This window comes from Bufo bufo, chromosome 2, assembly GCF_905171765.1.
Source record: "Bufo bufo chromosome 2, aBufBuf1.1, whole genome shotgun sequence".
Taxonomy (NCBI): Eukaryota; Metazoa; Chordata; class Amphibia; order Anura; family Bufonidae; genus Bufo; species Bufo bufo.
Window position 1 is genome coordinate 547,882,706 of NC_053390.1, and position 18,012 is coordinate 547,900,717.

At 47.2% G+C, this 18,012-nt stretch overlaps 1 protein-coding gene across 2 annotated transcripts in view; it reads left to right on the plus strand.

Annotated features, from left to right (window-relative positions):
• The window catches only part of LIN54 (lin-54 DREAM MuvB core complex component), a 36,770-nt gene that overhangs the window by 7,604 nt on the left and 11,154 nt on the right, over positions 1-18,012 (plus strand). For both annotated transcript variants that reach the window (XM_040418056.1, XM_040418057.1), the window contains 4 exons: positions 1,271-1,426; positions 6,402-6,609; positions 6,873-6,946; positions 14,605-14,787. In XM_040418056.1, the coding sequence (XP_040273990.1) occupies positions 1,271-1,426; positions 6,402-6,609; positions 6,873-6,946; positions 14,605-14,787 (621 nt within the window). The remainder of the gene's footprint in view (positions 1-1,270; positions 1,427-6,401; positions 6,610-6,872; positions 6,947-14,604; positions 14,788-18,012) is intronic.

Here is an 18,012-nt window from a genome sequence, read left to right on the forward strand (position 1 = left end):
AAACTTAAAAAGCATGAAAAATACTCTTTAAAGGTGCCTGGGAAATAAGTTGACCATCTAATTTGTTTTTATTAAATAAATTTGAATGAACTTTAACTTGAGTTGCTCCTCAGTTAAAGCCTGTATTAGGCCCCTTTTACAGCATGTTTATTAAGGCTAGGGCTACACTGCCACATCTGTTGCTGAAAGCTCACGCAGAGAAAAAATAGCTATATTACAGCTGTGAGCTAGAGCGACTATCACGGCTGGAAAAACACAACTAAGTCACAGAAAAGTTGCAGGCTAGTGGTATATTGTTTGCAACTTAAATTAGTAGGAGTAAAAGGCACTTGCGGCCACGACACAAAATCCATCTGGTCTGAACTTTTCTTGAACTTTTTTCATTTTTCAAACTTGACTTGCATGTCCTACCTTTACCCTCCACCCAACAACTTACCTGAAACAACAAAAAAACATAAAACTGGCAGAATTGCACACCATTTAGAATTTTTTTCCAGCCCTCCCACTACATGATATGCAATATTAAATAGTGTCATTAGAAAATACAACTTGTCCTGCAAAAAATAAGCCCTCATAAGGCTTTGTGAACAGAAAAATAAAAACGTTATGGCACTGGGAAGCAGGGAGTGAAAAATGAAAATGGAAAATCACAAGGTCCTCTAAGGGTTAAAAAGAAGGACTATTCCTCTCAAAATGATATCTTTGGATTACCTATTCCACAGTATGTTGCGCCATTCTTCTGCTATTCCTGCTAGAAGTTTGTGAATAAATGTACAGCTGGGAGTTACCAGCTGCGGTGTGACCCTATACAGTCTGACACTGTCCAATCAGTGCTGCCAGTGGATTGTCAGTATTGGCAAAAGTGGCCCAGTGTTATTTTAGGGTCCATTCACACTACTGTATTTCTTCATTTCAACGAGGCCACAAAACCGTGTTCTGTCCGCATCCGTAGTTCCGTTCCGCGGCCCCGCAAAAATGATAGAGCATGTGCTATAAGGCATTTCTATCATAGGGCTGGCCGTGTGTGTTACAGAAAATGCAAAACGCCCCTGGCTGATACCCGTGTTTTGAGGATCCACAATTTGCAGACCTCAAAACACTTGCGGTCGTGTGAATGGACCCTTAGAGTTGGTACTGTGATGCATCCTGGAATGTTTGCTGTACTTATGTTTGTCCTTGGGAATGGATTTTTTTTTTATTACAGATGATGATCTGTGTATGTTTCCCATTTTTTTTCCATTGTAAGTTACAACTTAATTTTGTTCCTTAGGTAACAGTGGTGTCTGTCGGCTCACAGCACGCTAATTCTCCTCAGAAAACAGTTGGAGTTCCGATAAGTGTAGCTCTTGGCCAGCAGCTTTTGACTGTACAGTCGGCAAGTTCCTCTTCGCCTGTCAAGACTGTCACTAATAGCACAACTGCTCAGGTAGCACACGTTAATCGTCCTGTAAAGCCCCTTTCACACGGGCAGTTATTAGAAGCGAACGTTTCTATGGACTTTCGTTCTTGATAATTGGCCTGTTTTTATATGCTGGCGATCAACCGAACGAGCAATTGTTTGCCGGCTGATTCGCTCAGTTATGCAGCTTGTCAACAGCGCATCGTCCTGTGTAAACAACGCTGTGCTGCCAAAAACAGTTAGTTTATTCCTGATCAATATCCTCTGTATCAGCCCATGTAAAAGGGCTGCTAAAGTGGCCATACATTCACACTCTTTTCAGAACCATCGCAGTCCGTTTTTGAACAGCACATGTCCTGTTCTGTTTGTTTTCACATACCGACAGACTCCATACAATATAGTTTTTAGTGGCTGTCTTTCAGTATGGCATCCATGAAAAAATGTTACTGTTTTGCTGTTTTTAACAGCCTTTTTTTCCAGTCATGTGACTGTAACCTAAAGTTTATCAAAATGGACGATTTTAACCAAAACAATTGTTTGTCAGGCGAAATGTAACAGCCAACAATAGTTTTAGATGACAGACCATCATGGAGTGAAAATGAGTCTGTCCGATAGTCAGACAAAAGATCTTTTGTGCATAGAAAGATCGCAAACGAAAGGTCTTTCTTTGAAAGAACTTTGAGAGAAAGGTCTTTCATCCATCGTCCATTTCATTGAACATGACGGGTAGGTTGAACGACTGTAAAGGCAAATATGGATTAAAATGATCATTCACCAGTTTGATTGTTCAGCCATCAACCTACTTCTCTCTAATGTGCATGGCCACCCTAGTCAACCTCTAAAGTGGGTCTTAAAGGCTATGTACACCTTCTAAGGAATTTTTGTTTAATTGCATTTGACTCATTTTTGGCTAAAAATAATTTTCAATTGGCCTTTATTAAAAATATTGAGTAGTTCTGTCACAAAGGCCAAAGGGTTAACTGTTTTTCTAATGGTGTGACTGGTACTTATTTCTAAACTACTAAGAGGTCATAAACATATTTAAAGGGTTTCTGTCACCCCATTAAACAGTTTTTTTTTTTTTTTCATTAATAATAATCCCTATAGTGCGATCTCTTGATACATAATAAAATTAATCATTTTGATTCAGTAGATTTAGCTAAAAAACGATTTTTAAAATATGCTAATTACCTTGCTACCAGCTAGTAGGGCGGCTACTTGCTGGTAGCTGCCGCATCCTCCGTTCGTAATGACGCCCCCTCGGCATGCTGATTGACAGGGCCAGGGAAGGGAATCCTTCTCTGCTGGCGCTGTTCGAATTCGAAATCTCGCGCCTGTGCCGTACCTGGCTTCAATCGGCGCAGGCGCACTGAGAGGCGGCCGCTCGCTCGACCGCTCCATCCTCAATGCGCCTGCGTCGATGACGTCATCGCATACACCCGGAAGAGAAGACGCCGGCGTCTTCTCTTCCTGGTGTATGCGATGACGTCATCGACGCAGGCGCATTGAGGATGGAGCGGTCGAGCGAGCGGCCGCCTCTCAGTGCGCCTGCGCCGATTGAAGCCAGGTACGGCACAGGCGCGAGATTTCGAATTCGAACAGCGCCAGCAGAGAAGGATTCCCTTCCCTGGCCCTGTCAATCAGCATGCCGAGGGGGCGTCATTACGAACGGAGGATGCGGCAGCTACCAGCAAGTAGCCGCCCTACTTGCTGGTAGCAAGGTAATTAGCATATTTTAAAAATCGTTTTTTAGCTAAATCTACTGAATCAAAATGATTAATTTTATTATGTATCAAGAGATCGCACTATAGGGATTATTATTAATGAAAAAAAAAAACTGTTTAATGGGGTGACAGAAACCCTTTAACCCTTTTGCTGCCAGCGCCGTACAAGCATGACGCCCGCACGCGCATGCAGCGGGCGTCATGGCCGGCAAGTCTCTGCTGTTTCAAACAGCAGAGACCTGCGGCTAATTACCGCAACCGGCAATAATGCCGATAGCAGTTCTTAAATACTTTAGATGCCGCGATCAAGTGAGATCACGACACCTGAATGCGCAAAAACTTGAGTGCGGCCAATTGGGACTTCAGTGAATGCACTGAGTCTCTATGAAGAATTTCAGATGGCAGGCCAACATAAGAAATGAGCAAAATGCAAAGAAATTGTAATTTTTTAAAATCCCTTATAGGTCAAAATTAAAAATTAAAAAACACCATTTATAAGGTCATTTATGAGCCTAAAAATTATAAAAAAAAATATATAAAAAAAATTTAAAAGTTTAAATTTCGTATAATAATAATAATTTCGTATAAAAGTTTAAGTTTCGTATAATAATAATAATAATAATAATATTTTTTTTAAATTACCTAAATAACAATAAATATAAACATCCTGGGTATCACTGCGACCGAAAGCGCCCATAATGTTAAAATAAAAAAAAAAAAAATCCAATACGGCGAATGGCGTAACGGAAAAAAGGGTAAAAATGGCCGATTTGCAATTTTTTTCATTGCTTCTCTTACCCAAAAAAATGAAATAAAATGTGATCCAAAAGTCATGCACACTCCAGAATGGTATCAATAAAAACTATGAATTGTCCCGCAAAAAATGAGGCCAGTATAAAAAAAAGTTATGGGGTTCAGAATATGGTGATTTAAATAATAATAATAATAATAATTCTCAAAGTTAAAATTTATTTTTACATTATTTACACATAAAAAAAACTATACATATGGGGTATTGTTGTAATCGTACTGACCTAGAAAATGAAGGGCATGGGTCAGTTTTGCCGTAAACAAAACGCTGTTGATGCCATAATTAATGGTGGCATTAGAAAGTACAACTTGTTTCGCAAAAAATAAGCCCTCATGCAGCTATGTGACTGGAAATATAAAAATGTTATGGCTCAAGGAAAATAGGGAAGAAAAATGAAAACGCAAAAATGAAACAAATCTCCGGTAGCCAAAGGGTTAAGCCACATTCAGTAAGATAAAGGATTGAGCTTTAGCGAGTGTTTGTAATGTCAGAGCAGAGATAAGGAGCCCGTCGCCTCCCCAAATGACGGAAAAGACACAAAATCCACAGGCGGCTAATACAGTATCTCGGCTCTGTACAGAAAAAAGAACTCCATATTTTTAATAAACGCCAATTGAAAAAATGAAGTTTAGATCAAAATAAGTACAGTGCAATAATAATAAAATTACCCTCAAAGGTAAAAATAGCTTTTAAGGGGTTTCTTTGGGTTCAGGGCTGAATCCTGATATAAGCTCTTCTTTATTCTTTTACTATGAGTGGAGCATCAGAGCATTTCCTCACTCCAATGCTACCCCTTGTCACACTGCATCGCAAGGCTCTGATTGTTGTGAGCCACCAGGCTTCACATCACTATGCTAGGCAGAGACTTCTGCCTAGTAGTGAGCCCGGTGACTTCACTGGCACAAATGGGCAGTCTATAGTGCTGCTCAAGCGTAGGGCAGCACTACAGACCGCCCATTTGTGCTGGTGACATCACGGGGCTCACTGCTAGGCGAAAGTCTCCGCCTTGCATAGTGATGGGAAGCCCGGTACGTCATTGGCTCACAGCAATCGGAGCCTAGCGATGCAGTGTGACAAGGGGTAGCATTGGAGCGAGGAAATGCTCTGATGCTCCACTCATATATAGTAAAAGAAAAAGGAGAGCTTATATCCGGATTCAGCCCTGAACCTAGAGAAACCCCTTTAAGGCTGTTGTCTGAGCTATCCTTCGGCTGACGGCTATCTCTCCCTACTTCCTCGTACACATGTGATTCACCTGAACGTGTATTCAGTGGGGAGAACGGAGAAAGCTGCTTCCAGAGACATCTGCCGGTGGTTTATCTCCAGGGAGAAAAAAAGGATAAGGTGAAAATATTTACTTTGCACGATTCTTCTATCTCCGGACATTTATGGGGGGAGAGTTGGGTGATCTCCCCACATGTTAGACTGTCAACTGCTTTCCGGGTTTGCTTTACAATACACTGATGCTTTTACTTATAAGATCTTATTGTTTGACCAACACCTATCACTCCTGACTCATGTATTTCATAACAGGGGAGAGATAAGGCTGGGTTCACATCTGAGCTGGGAACTCAGGCAGTCTGTTTCGGCAGAGGAACGGACTGCCGGAGTTCACTGTATCCAGCATAGCCGGATACCACCGCTCACCGCTGTATCCCCATTCATTGTTAGGGGATCTTACGGTAATCCATAGGCTTTCCGGCATATATGCCAACTTTCGGGCAGACAAAAAATGTTGCGTATAGCATTTTTCTGAAAGCCGGTGTGTACGTGGGATACAGTGACCAGATTACAGTCAGATGTGAACCTGGCCTAAGTAAGTGCAAATGCCTAGTATCACTTTTCAAGGGAAGCAATGAATATGAACTTACAACCAAAGACACAATTTATGGATATACTTCTCTTTTTAAGTAAATCCCTGTATCCACTCAGATTAATATAGGGAGGCCCTGCTTTGTAAAGCATAAGGGTTAGGCTACATTCACACAAGCGTAGTGTTTTGTGGATCCTCAAAACACTGATATCGGCCCATGTGCATTCCGCAATTTGCTACCATGGAAAATGCCTGTTCTAGTCTGCAATAGAGGACAAGAATAGGATATGCTCTATCCTTGCTGTGGAACGAAACTACGGATGCGGACGGCACACGGTTTACTGTCCGCATTTTTTGCGGCCCCATTGAAATGAATGGGTCAAAATTGCGGAATGGATGCGGACCCGTTCATACGGCTGTGTGAATGTAGCCTTAGCCAAACTCTCCTAGTAATTAGGAGTTTCTGTGCTGCGCAAGAGATACAATTAACCTGGTAATCAGCGGTGCATTTACACCGCCACATCATTACTATGAACGATCGTTCGCAATCTGTTCAATTCTTGGCCCGTGTAAATGACCCTTATCTCTCTCTGTCCTATCTATCTCTCTATCTCCTTTCACCTAAATAAAAATAAACTTTTTATTTTTTTCCAGAACATGAAACCAACAGTACAGACTATAGCAGTCAGTGGGGTCAGCGCCCCTCAGTTTAAGACAATTATACCACTTGCAGCCGCCCCTAACGTACAACAAATTCAGGTCCCTGGAAGCAAGTTTCATTATGTCCGCCTTGTGACCACCTCTACTGCAAACAGCTCGACGCCCTCCACACATAGCACCAGCACGCAGCCTCTCCAGCAAGGTATGCTTTTCTGCATTGATATTATTGCGATATCCATCCGTGTCAACATGGAGCACGCAATGAACAAAATTTATTAAACAGACTGTATCACGATTATTTTGTAAATTGCTCCAAAAGGGTGTACAGGACGGTTTTGAAAACTGTCCAGAAAGTGGGTCATAGTAAGACCAGGTATAGTACAGTGGCAATGCCAGTGTCAAGGTTTTTTTCTGTGTCTGCAGTTGAAACGTGGTATATGTCATTTTTTCATTTTTTTTTCTCAGCTAAACCAATGGTGGTGAATGCAACTCCTGTACGGATGTCTGTTCCCATTGTTCCAGCACAGGCTGTAAAACAGGTAAGTCTTGGTGCATGCAATCGCCAGCATCTTAAATGAGATTTGATTTTCTCGTGCATGGCATTGGGGGACACAGCACCATGGGTATATGCCCAGCTGCCACTAGGAGGCTGACACTAGAAACAAAAAAGTGTTGGCTCCGCCCAGGTGGGCTATACCCCTCTGCAAGAGCCGAGATACACCAGTCTAGTTCTAGTGTCCGTAGGAGGCAGACATGACCTGTCTTGCAGGTCATCCTGCTGAATTTATTTTTTATTTTGTTCTATTTTTTCTCTTTTTTTCTACAGGTTCTTCCTGATGCAGGGGTGGCTCCATCGTGTTCCACTTTAGTTGCCCCCCTGCGGGCGCGTACTCAGGTACCCGGCAGCCACCTAGTCCCCACTTATCTGCTTCCGCAGAGGAATTCCGGCGGACCCACGGCTCCCGTGTTGAGTCCGCCGAGGGGGTGGTCATTGCTGCGCCTGAAAACGTCAGAAGGTGAGTATGGCAGTGTCTCCCCCTCCCCCTCCACCCTGTGTCTCCTTGTGTCCTGGCCCCCTTTTTAGCCTAGCACTTGGGTCCGGAGGAGTTCCTCCAACTTAGGGGGCACTGCACGCTTGCCTGGGGTTCTTTTCTGCGTGGGGCAAAACCTTTTGGGGCACCCTCGTTTCTAGGGTCTGGCCCTTTAAGACGGCCGGTTCTGTTTTTTCGGCTCCTTCCCGTACTTACGGGTTTTCCCCTGCTCCTACCTGGCCTTCCGGGCCCCCGCACCCCGCCGGGGACTCGGCGCTGCTTCTCCGCTCCTGCTGCTGCCTCCGGGCGTTACCGCGATCGCGGGCGTCCGTTTTCGGCAGTTTTTTCTACTTTAGGCCCCGGCTTTTCTTCAGCCTAGGCCGCAGGTCACGTGGGGCGGAGCTCCGCTCCGCCTCCTGCCTTCCCGGGCTTTTCGCCTCTCCCTCCCCTCTGTGGGTGGCGCCCTGGGAGGCGCGCTTTTTCTTATCCCAGCGCGGGCTGCTGGGGGGGTGTGGTTTCCTCTACTACCGGCTCCTGTCCTGCCTGCAGCTTCTCCTGCGACTCGTCTCTCTGGACGTGCTTCTGTGGGACACAGCACCTTGGGTCTGGTAGGCAGCCTCTGGCTGACTCTTCTTTTTTGCTTTGCAGGCTCCTCCATACCGCCCTCATGTCTTCTTCTGGTCGGGCCCCCACTCCCCCTGCCACCATTTCTACTCATTACGCCTGTTCTGTGTGTAGTAGGAAGTTCCCATGTGGTCAGTCTTCCTCTCTCTGTGTGCAGTGCCTTCCCCCCGGGCCCACCCAGTCCGCCCCTGCGGCCTCCTCCTTGTCGGTCCTTCCGGAATGGGCTGCTACCCTATCCCAGGCTATAGGTAACCTTGCCAGCCTCTCCCAATCCCTAGCGCAGTCCTTGGACCGCTTGCCCGCTCAGATTGCGGCCGCCTCGGGCAGGGACCCCCCCCGCCGGGGAAGTCCGTTCCCGCTCTGGTACAAGGTCCAGCAAGCGACCTCGCACAGCCTCGCCCGGGTCCCATTCTTCCTCAGCTACCCCGGATCACTCCCCGGTTAGGTCTGAGTCGGGCGAAATTTCTTCTTCAGCCGCTTCCGCCGTTCCTGGGGACTCCTCCGCTTCTGATTCTGAATCAGAGCGGTGCTCGGCGATGTCTGCGGCCATTCAGGACCTCATCAAAGCCGTCCGTGACGCGCTCCATGTGCAGGACGTTCCCTCCTCCTCCTCCCTGGAGTCGGTGTCCTTCCGCCGGGCTAGACGTTCCACTGTGGTCTTCCCGAATCACGAGGATCTGGACGCGCTTCTGGCTAAGGAGTGGCGTCATCCTGATCGGCGCCTTCATCTTACCAGGGCCTCTGACGTCCCCTATCCCTTTTCTGAGGAGTCTGTCAACACCTGGACGGTTCCTCCTCAGGTGGACCCTCAGGTTGCTCGCCTGGCGAAGGCTACTACCCTTCCCCTGGCTGACGCGGCTTCCTTGTCGGATCCCGCTGACAAACGGGTCGACTCTTTGGCCAAGTCTGTTTTCGTCGCAGCGGGTGCCGCCATCCGCCCTGCGTTTGCTGCCTCCTGGGTGGCTAAGGCCTGCGCTATCTGGGCAAAACAGCTTGTTCGCGCCTTACCCCCAGACTCTGATCAAGGGGAACTGGCAGTGCTTGCCTCTCAAATTTACCAGGCGTCCAAATTTCTTTGCGATGCCTCTATGGAATCGGCCCGCCGATCCGGCCGTGCGGCCGCTAACTCTGTGGCCATTCGCCGCACCATCTGGCTTCGTTCTTGGGCGGCAGATTCCGCCTCCAAGAAGGCTCTGATTTCCCTTCCCTTTCTCGGTGGGAAGCTCTTTGGGAAGCGTTTGGAGGAGCTCATTTCGGAGGCCACTGGCGGTAAGAGCTCTCTTCTTCCCCAGAATCAGCCTCGCCGCCGTCGCTTTCCTGGGTCGTCCTCTCGGGCGCAGTCCTTTCGGTCCTTTCGGGCCCCCGCTGCCCGAACTGACAAGAAGTCCTCCAGGCCTTCCTTTAAGGCCAAGCCCTCCTGGCATGCCAAGTCCAAACCTGCTCGCCCTCAGCCCACTAAACCTCCTTCCGCATGACTCTGTCAAGGTGGGAGGGCGTCTGCTCGCCTTTCAGGACGTCTGGCGAGCAAGCGTAGAAGACGCTTGGGTTCTGGAGGTAGTCTCCTCCGGATACAGGATCGAGTTTTCCGATCTTCCGCCGGGACGGTTCTTCCTGACGTCGCCCCCCAGGTCCCCCTCCAGGGCAGAAGGTTTTTTTCAGGCCATTCGTTCCCTTCGCTCTCTAGGGGTCATCGTTCCGGTTCCAGAATCAGAACGTTTTCGGGGGTTCTATTCGAATCTGTTCACGGTTCCCAAGAAGGACGGTTCGCTCCGTCCTATCCTGGACCTGAAGGCGCTGAATCACTTTGTCCGGGTCCGCCACTTTCGTATGGAATCCCTCCGGTCGGTGATCGCCTCCTTGGAGTCGGACGAGTTCCTGTCGTCCATCGACATTCAGGACGCCTATCTCCACGTACCCATTGCCCTCTCCCACCAAAGGTTCCTTCGCTTCGCGGTAGGTTCTCTTCATTTCCAATTCGTAGCCCTGCCCTTCGGCCTGGCCTCTGCTCCGAGGGTCTTCACCAAGGTGTTGGCGCCTCTCATGGCCCTTCTACGTACCAGGGGGGTCGCTTTGGTACCTTACCTGGACGACCTTCTGATTCGGGCCCCGTCGTTGGAGGACAACCTGTCCAGCCTGCACATCACCCTCTCAGCTCTTGCTCAGTTCGGGTGGCTCATCAACCACTCCAAGTCCTCCCTCGTCCCATGCCAGAGGATGCCTTTCCTGGGCATGATTTTCGACACTCGCCTCGGGCGGGTGTTTCTCCCCCCAGAGAAGATTGCCTCCCTTCAGGCGGGGGTGACTCTTCTCCGCGGTCCGTCCACCTTGACTATCAGGACGTGTATGCGCGTCCTGGGGAGGATGGTGGCTTCCTTCGAAGCCATTCCCTATTCCCAATTCCACTCCCGGGACCTTCAGTTGTTTCTCCTATCCAGGTGGGACAAGTCCCAGGCAGGTCTCGATCGCCTGGTTCGTCTCCCTCTCCAGCTTCGCCAGGACCTCTCCTGGTGGCTGCTTCCTCGGACGGTGTCCCTGGGCCGTTCTTTTCTTCCCCCCAGTTGGCGGGTGATCACGACGGACGCCAGCCTCTCGGGTTGGGGAGCTGTCCTCGACTCTCTCACAGTCCAGGGTCTTTGGTCTGCTCAGGAGTCCTCCCTGCAGATAAATGTACTCGAGCTCAGGGCAATTTTCCTGGCACTGTCTCACTGGACCCCACGTCTTCGCGGTCTCCCGGTCCGGGTTCAAACAGACAATTCCACCGCCGTGGCTTATCTGAACCACCAAGGGGGCACCAGGAGCGTGATGGCCTTGCAGGAAGCCTCCCATATCCTGCGCTGGGCGGAAAACCACGTTCCCGTCCTCTCCGCGGTGCACATTCCCGGGGTCGACAACTGGGCGGCAGACTTCCTCAGTCGTCAGCTAGTCGACCCGGGCGAATGGTCTCTTCACCCAGAGGTGTTCCTCCAACTTTGTCACCGATGGGGAACTCCGGACGTGGATCTTTTCGCATCACGTCTCAACCACAGGATTCCGCGCTATGTCGCGCGGTCCAGAGACCCTCAGGCTTTCGCGGTAGACGCCCTAGTTCTGCCTTGGTCTCAGTTCAACCTTCTGTACCTGTTCCCCCCCATTCCCCTCCTGCCCCGAGTGCTCAAGCGTCTCAAGGCAGCCCGGGTTTCGGCAATCCTGGTGGCTCCAGATTGGCCCCGCAGGGCGTGGTACGCAGATCTAGTGTTTCTGCTCGCCGACGCTCCGTGGCGACTTCCTCTGCGCCACGATCTCCTTTCTCAGGGTCCTTTGTACCACCCGAATTTACTTCAGCTTCGTTTGACGGCGTGGCCGTTGAGACCGCGGTTTTGAAGTCCCGTGGCCTCTCGGATTCTGTCATTCAGACGATGCTTCACGCTCGCAAACCCCAGTCAGCCCGTATTTACTACCGGACCTGGAGAGCGTATTTTGCCTGGTGCGAGTCTGGGCGCTTCCGCCCTCTTCATTTCTCCGTCCCTAACGTTCTGGCCTTCCTTCAGGCCGGTTTTGAGAAGGGTCTTCGCCTGGCTTCTCTCAGAGGACAGATTTCGGCCCTCTCAGTCCTTTTCCAACGTCCTGTGGCCTCGCGGGCTCAGGTTAGGACTTTCCTACAGGGTGTCGCTCGTCGAGCCCCCCCCTTTCGTTTTCCAGTGGAGCCGTGGGACCTGAATCTCGTCCTTGGCGCCCTTCAGTCTTCTCCCTTCGAGCCTTAGGCAGGGATATCTCTGTCGTTTGTCTCGTTCAAGGTGGCCTTCTTAGTGGCAGTCACCTCCATCCGCCGGGTTTCCGAACTGGCGGCGCTTTCTTGCCGTTCGCCTTTCCTGGTTTTCCATCAGGACAAGGTGGTGTTGCGTCCCGTTCCCTCTTTCCTTCCAAAGGTGGTCTCCTCGTTTCATATCAATGAAGAGATCGTCCTTCCCTCTTTCTGCCCTAATCCTTCTCACCCTAGGGAGAAATCCCTCCATTGCCTTGACGTTGTTCGGGCCCTTCGCCTGTACCTTCGCCTCACGGAACCTTCCGTCGTTCGGATTCCCTTTTCGTGGTCCCGGCGGGTCCTCGTAGGGGTTTGCCTGCCTCCAAGGCCACCATCTCTCGCTGGGTTCGGTCGGCTGTCAAGGAGGCCTATATCGCAAAGGGCCGTGCTCCCCCTTCCAGGTTGACCGCTCATTCGACTAGGGCAGTTGGGGCTTCCTGGGCGGTGCGTCATCAGGCATCTGCTTCCCAGGTCTGCCGGGCCGCCACCTGGGCGTCAGTTCACACTTTCTCTAAGTTTTATCACATTCATTCCCTGGCTTCCGCTGACGCTAGCCTGGGGCACAAGGTTCTGCAAGCAGCTGTGCTTTAGATTGGCGACATGGCGTTCTTCTTCCCTCCCTCAGGGACTGCTTTGGGACGTCCCATGGTGCTGTGTCCCCCAATGCCATGCACGAGAAAAATGGATTTTTTGTACTCACCGTAAAATCCTTTTCTCGTAGTAGGCATTGGGGGACACAGATCCCTCCCATTTTCTTACTGAGTTTCTTCTTGTTGTGGTCCCGGCGATTTGTGGTCGTTGGGTTTCCCCAGTTGAAGACTTGTTGGCGTTCAGTTTTCTGTTTGTTCAGGTGTATGGCGTTCCTACTGCTTTTGTACCGACTGGTGTATCTCGGCTCTTGCAGAGGGGTATAGCCCACCTGGGCGGAGCCAACACTTTTTTGTTTCTAGTGTCAGCCTCCTAGTGGCAGCTGGGCATATACCCATGGTGCTGTGTCCCCCAATGCCTACTACGAGAAAAGGATTTTACGGTGAGTACAAAAAATCCATTTTATTCGCATCTCTGCCCTTCTCTGGGAATTGTGTATTAAAGCTGACTGGGAGAAATAGTGGCCTCATTCCAACTTGTCAGTCCACAATCAAGATTAGAAACTTTTTTAAGCCCTGCACTCCAGAATTCTGGCTTCAAAAAGTCACTAAGTTTTGAGACGATTTCCATGTTTTTTACATCACACTCTCCAGTTTGGAAAAGTGGGCTTGATTTGCCATGTCAATTAGTTTCGATCCAGATTTATCCCTGTGACTTTTTAAAAAGTTGCAAAAATTATTGCAGTCATACTCCAGAATGTGGAGTAATATCCTAAGACAGAAGTGTTAGACTTGGGGTCCATTCACATGTCAGTATTTTGTAATCCGCATCCGTTCCACAAATTAGCGGAACGGAATGCGGACTCATTCATTTCAATGGCTCTGGACAGTACTCTGTGTGCTGTCCACATCCGTTCTGTTCTATTATGCGGATCTGCAAAAATAAAAATAGGAGCTTGTCCTACTATTGTCTGCAAAATGTGGTCCATGGTCCCATTGCAGTCAATGGGTCCTCAAAAATGCAGATGACATGCAGAATGCATCAATATGTCATCCGTAGTTGCGGATCCGTTTCCAGGAAATAGAAAAAAAAAATTTTTTTTATTACCCTAGCAACATATATTCCTCCTTCCGTGTTTTTGTTTTGTTTGCGGAAAAATGGAACGGATGCGGATGTACAAATAAAGGGAAGAAAATCTGGAAAAGAAAAATACTGACATGTAAATAGACCCTTAAAGAGGACCACCTGGCAGCGTAGGGCAAAATCAGTGTGTGTGTGTATATGTATATGTGTATATATATATATATATATATATATATATATATATATATATATATATATATATATATATATATAATATAATTTTTGGGATTAGCTGCTCCGAGAAACACGGCCGTCTCCCCCTCCCTGTACCGATGCTACTAATTAGCATACAGGGCGGCAAAAGAGAACAAGGGGCACAGCGCCCCAACAGAGCAGCCGATCTAAAAAAATAAAATAAAATGCACGGACATCTACTGATCTTGCCCTACACTGCCAGGTACTAATATTATTATGTCAGGACGAGTGAATGGTCCTCTTTAAAGATATATATTCCAGCTATATACCCTATCCACATTTATAGGATATAACTATTAGATTGGTGCAAGTCTTACTGTCCTGTCTCCGGGACTCTCATAGATATTGAAAGAGAGGCTATGCGTATGCCCGACTGGCCACTCAGTTTATTTCGGGGGTGGGGATACAGGGCCCCCATTCTCATAATTGGTGGGGGTCCAGCGATCTAATAGTTATCCCCTATCCTATGCTAGCCTTAGAGGATACATTTACATAACCGGAATACCCCTTTAAAGATATACCAAATCCATCAAGGACAGTGTGTCATTTGATAAATTTAGCACAAATGATGGCAGTACAGACTCCTGTAAAACTAGCTTTAAAAATGCCCCCAATGATAAATCAACTCCCTCTGTGCTCACAGTATTTTATGTACAAAACTATTCTGAAGGGACAATCACTTTATGGTATATGGATGTCATGTATCCATCCTAGTGATATGCCACAACTTTCTCTCGTCAAAATGCCCCTTTTAAATTTATTTTGGTTTATTACATGTATATGTGTATACATATTCATCTATGCATAATCATTCTATTTCTTTTTCTATGCTTAGGTAGCGCCAAAGCCAGTAAATGCACCTATAGTGACTACAAGCCAACCACAGCAGCGACTGCTTATGCCTGCCACACCTCTCACACAGATTCAACCAAACCTCACAAATCTTCCAGTCCTGACCCCTGCTCCAGGCACAGGAAATTTGGGTTATGCCGTCCTCCCTGCTCAGTATGTTACCCAGGTTAGTAAATGTCTGGATGGCCATTTAATCCTTTGTACCTCTGAAAGTTCTGCATTCTCTGCTGCATTATATCTCTGCTCTATAAACAGATTTATGCTGTTATCACATGTCGCATATGTTAGATGCCCTCATTTTAGGGACATTATTATGGATGTAACACTCGGACCCTTCAGCTCTATTCAAGAGAACTTAGGATTGTCATAAGGTGTTGATGGTGAGCTTGGTTTGGTTCAGTAGGACACGTATGGGTTCGGATCTTGACTTGGTTGTGCGTTTAGGTTCAATCACTTGATCATTCATTCATATACATACACGTGGACAGAATTGTTGGTACCCTCCCGTTAAAGAAAGAAAAACCCACAATGATCACTGAAATAACTTGAAACTGACTAAAGTAATAATAAATAAAAAATTTATGAAAATCAGCTAATAAAAATCAGACATTGCTTTTGAATTGTGATTCGATTGAATAAAAAAAAAAACCCGACAAATGAAACTGGCCTGGACAAAAATAATGGTACCCCCTAGAAAAGATTGAAAATAATTTGACCATAGGGACATGTTAATCTAAGGTTACTGTCACATTAGCGTTTTTTGCGGATCCGTCATGGAACTGCAAAAACGCTTCCGTGTACAATACAACCGCATGCATCCGTCATGAACCGATCTGGTTATATTATGTCTTCTATAGCAATGACAGATCCGTCTTGAATACCATTGAAAACTGATCCATCCCCATTGACTTGAGGCTTCTTGCACACGAACGTTTTCTATTTTGTTTTTGCGTTCCGTATACGGAACCATTCATTTCAACGGATCCGCAAAAAAAAACGGAAGGTACTCCGCATGCCTTCCATTTCCGTATTTCCGTTCAAAGATGGAACATGTGGTCCTATTATTGTCCGCATAATGTATAAGGATAGTACTGTTCTTTCAGGGGCCAGCTTTTCAGTTCCGCAAAAAACGGAATGCACACGGACGTCATCCGTGTTTTTTGCGGACCGCAAAATACTGAAAAAGCCATACGGTCGTGTGCAAGAGGTCTTACATTGTGTGTCAGGATGGCTCAGTCTTGCTCCGCACCACGTCGCAGTCAGAAAAACTTTCTGTCCGCGATTAGGACGCAACCAAACGGAACGGAATGCAGTTTGGTGCATTCCGTTTTGTTCAGTTTTGTCCCCATTGACAATGAATGGGGACAAAACTGAAGCGTTTTCTTCCATTAGATCTTCTGACGGATCTCAGTAGTGGAATTAAAAATGCTAATGTGAAAGTAGCCTAAGATGTGTACTGTAATTAGCATCACAGGTGTCTTCAAACTTGTAATCAGTCAGTCTGCCTATTTAAAGGGTTAAAAATAGTCACTGTGCTGTTTTGGCACCGTGGTGGGTACCACACTGAACATAGAGCTAAGGAGAGAGTTAGAAAGAAAACTATAGACAAACATGTTAAAGGTAAAGGCTATAAGACCATCTCCAAACAGCTTGATTTTCCTGTTACTACAGTTGCACATATTATTCCGAAGTTTAAGGTCTACAGGACTGTAGCCAACCTCCCTGGACGTGGCCGCGAGAGGAAAATTGATGACAAATTGAAGAGACGGATAATACAAATGATAACCAAAGAGCCCAGAATAACTTCCAAAGAAATTAGACGTACCATCAGTGTCAGATCGCACCATCTGTCTCTGTCTTAGCCAAAGAGGCTATGTACATCTTTGGCTACTCAGGATCTAAGGATGGTGATTGGTGGTCTATGATCACAACATCGATCACCATCCTGTTCCGGGTTATCAGGTCCCCAGAGACCCGAATAACCCGGAGACGCAGCAAACCGCAGGTCTGAATTGACCTGCAGTTTGCTGCGATCGCCGACATGGGGGGTCACAGGACCCCTCGGCGCATTTAGCCAAGGTGCCTGCTCAATGATTTGAGCAGGTACCGAGTTCCGATCACTGCCCTCCTAGTGACTGTGATCGGAACTATACATGACGTACCGGTACGTCATGTGTCCGGAACAGGTTAACAGAGGGGTACAAACAATTTCTTGTAGCAAGCTACTCGTGGTCCGCTACAGTTACAGTAATTCCTTTAAGTGGGGGTTGGCCCATGTGCAACAGGGTCCGACCGCTTTGGCTCAGACTGATCATAAAGGGTCCCTAATTCTCATGTGTGAATGAAGTGGGGTTGTGTGCATGCTTGCCTACCTCTATTCACTTCTGTGGAACTGCTGTAGATAGTGGAGCACTGTACACTGCAGTCCCATAGACAGTGACACATTTATCATCTATTCTGTGGATGTTGTTCGTGGGCCAACCTATTTAATTCCGTCTGAGTGCCTAGGGCCTACAAGTAAAATTTATTTTGGGGGCCCACGGTATGGATACATTCAAATATTACCTGATCACAAAGCAGCAAGATGCTACTAGATAATCGAATATGGGGGTCCCTGCAGAAACTTTGAGAAGGTAGGTCCTGGGGAAAAGAGGATACTGGTAGCTTTCCTCTATACCTATAAGTCATCTCAGCTATCTGATCGTGTCTATAATAATAAACTGGGGAGTTTCTTTAATAATCTATCAAGTTTTTTATATGAACATAGGCTGGTTGAGGTCCTGTACGTTGAATATATGTATATAGTGCAGTAAGTCTATTGTGTTATGTGCCCCTTGTGCAGGGGGTGGGAGACTGGGGGACCACCGGGGGATTCACCTGTACCCCTGTAGGCCAGTCCGAGCCTGGTTGTGCACATTTATAATCCTGTCATATGCACTGAATTTACTTAGGGGGCCAGATTTACTAATCCTATAGATGGCGTAAACTTAGGCCATCCATACCTGCCCCAGATTTATCACAGGGGATCAGGCTGGATAAGAAATTAGGTGCAGGGATAGAAATTTTTATCTAAGGCTACTTTCACACTAGCGTTTTTACTGGATCCGGCAGGGTTCAGCAAAAACGCTTCCATTACATGTTGTGGTTTGCTCTCCGGTATGGGAACGCAACTAAATGGAACAGAATGCATTTTGGAGCGTTCTGTTCAGTTCAGTTTTGTCCCCATTGACAATGAATTGGGACAAAACTGAAGCGATTTTTATGGTATTCAGCCCCTATGACAGATCTCAATACCTGAAAACTAAAACCCTAGTGTGAAAGTAGCCTAACTTATACTAACTGTTGGTCGGGTTAGTATGAGACAGACGTTTACCTCAGTTTTGGTGTTAAA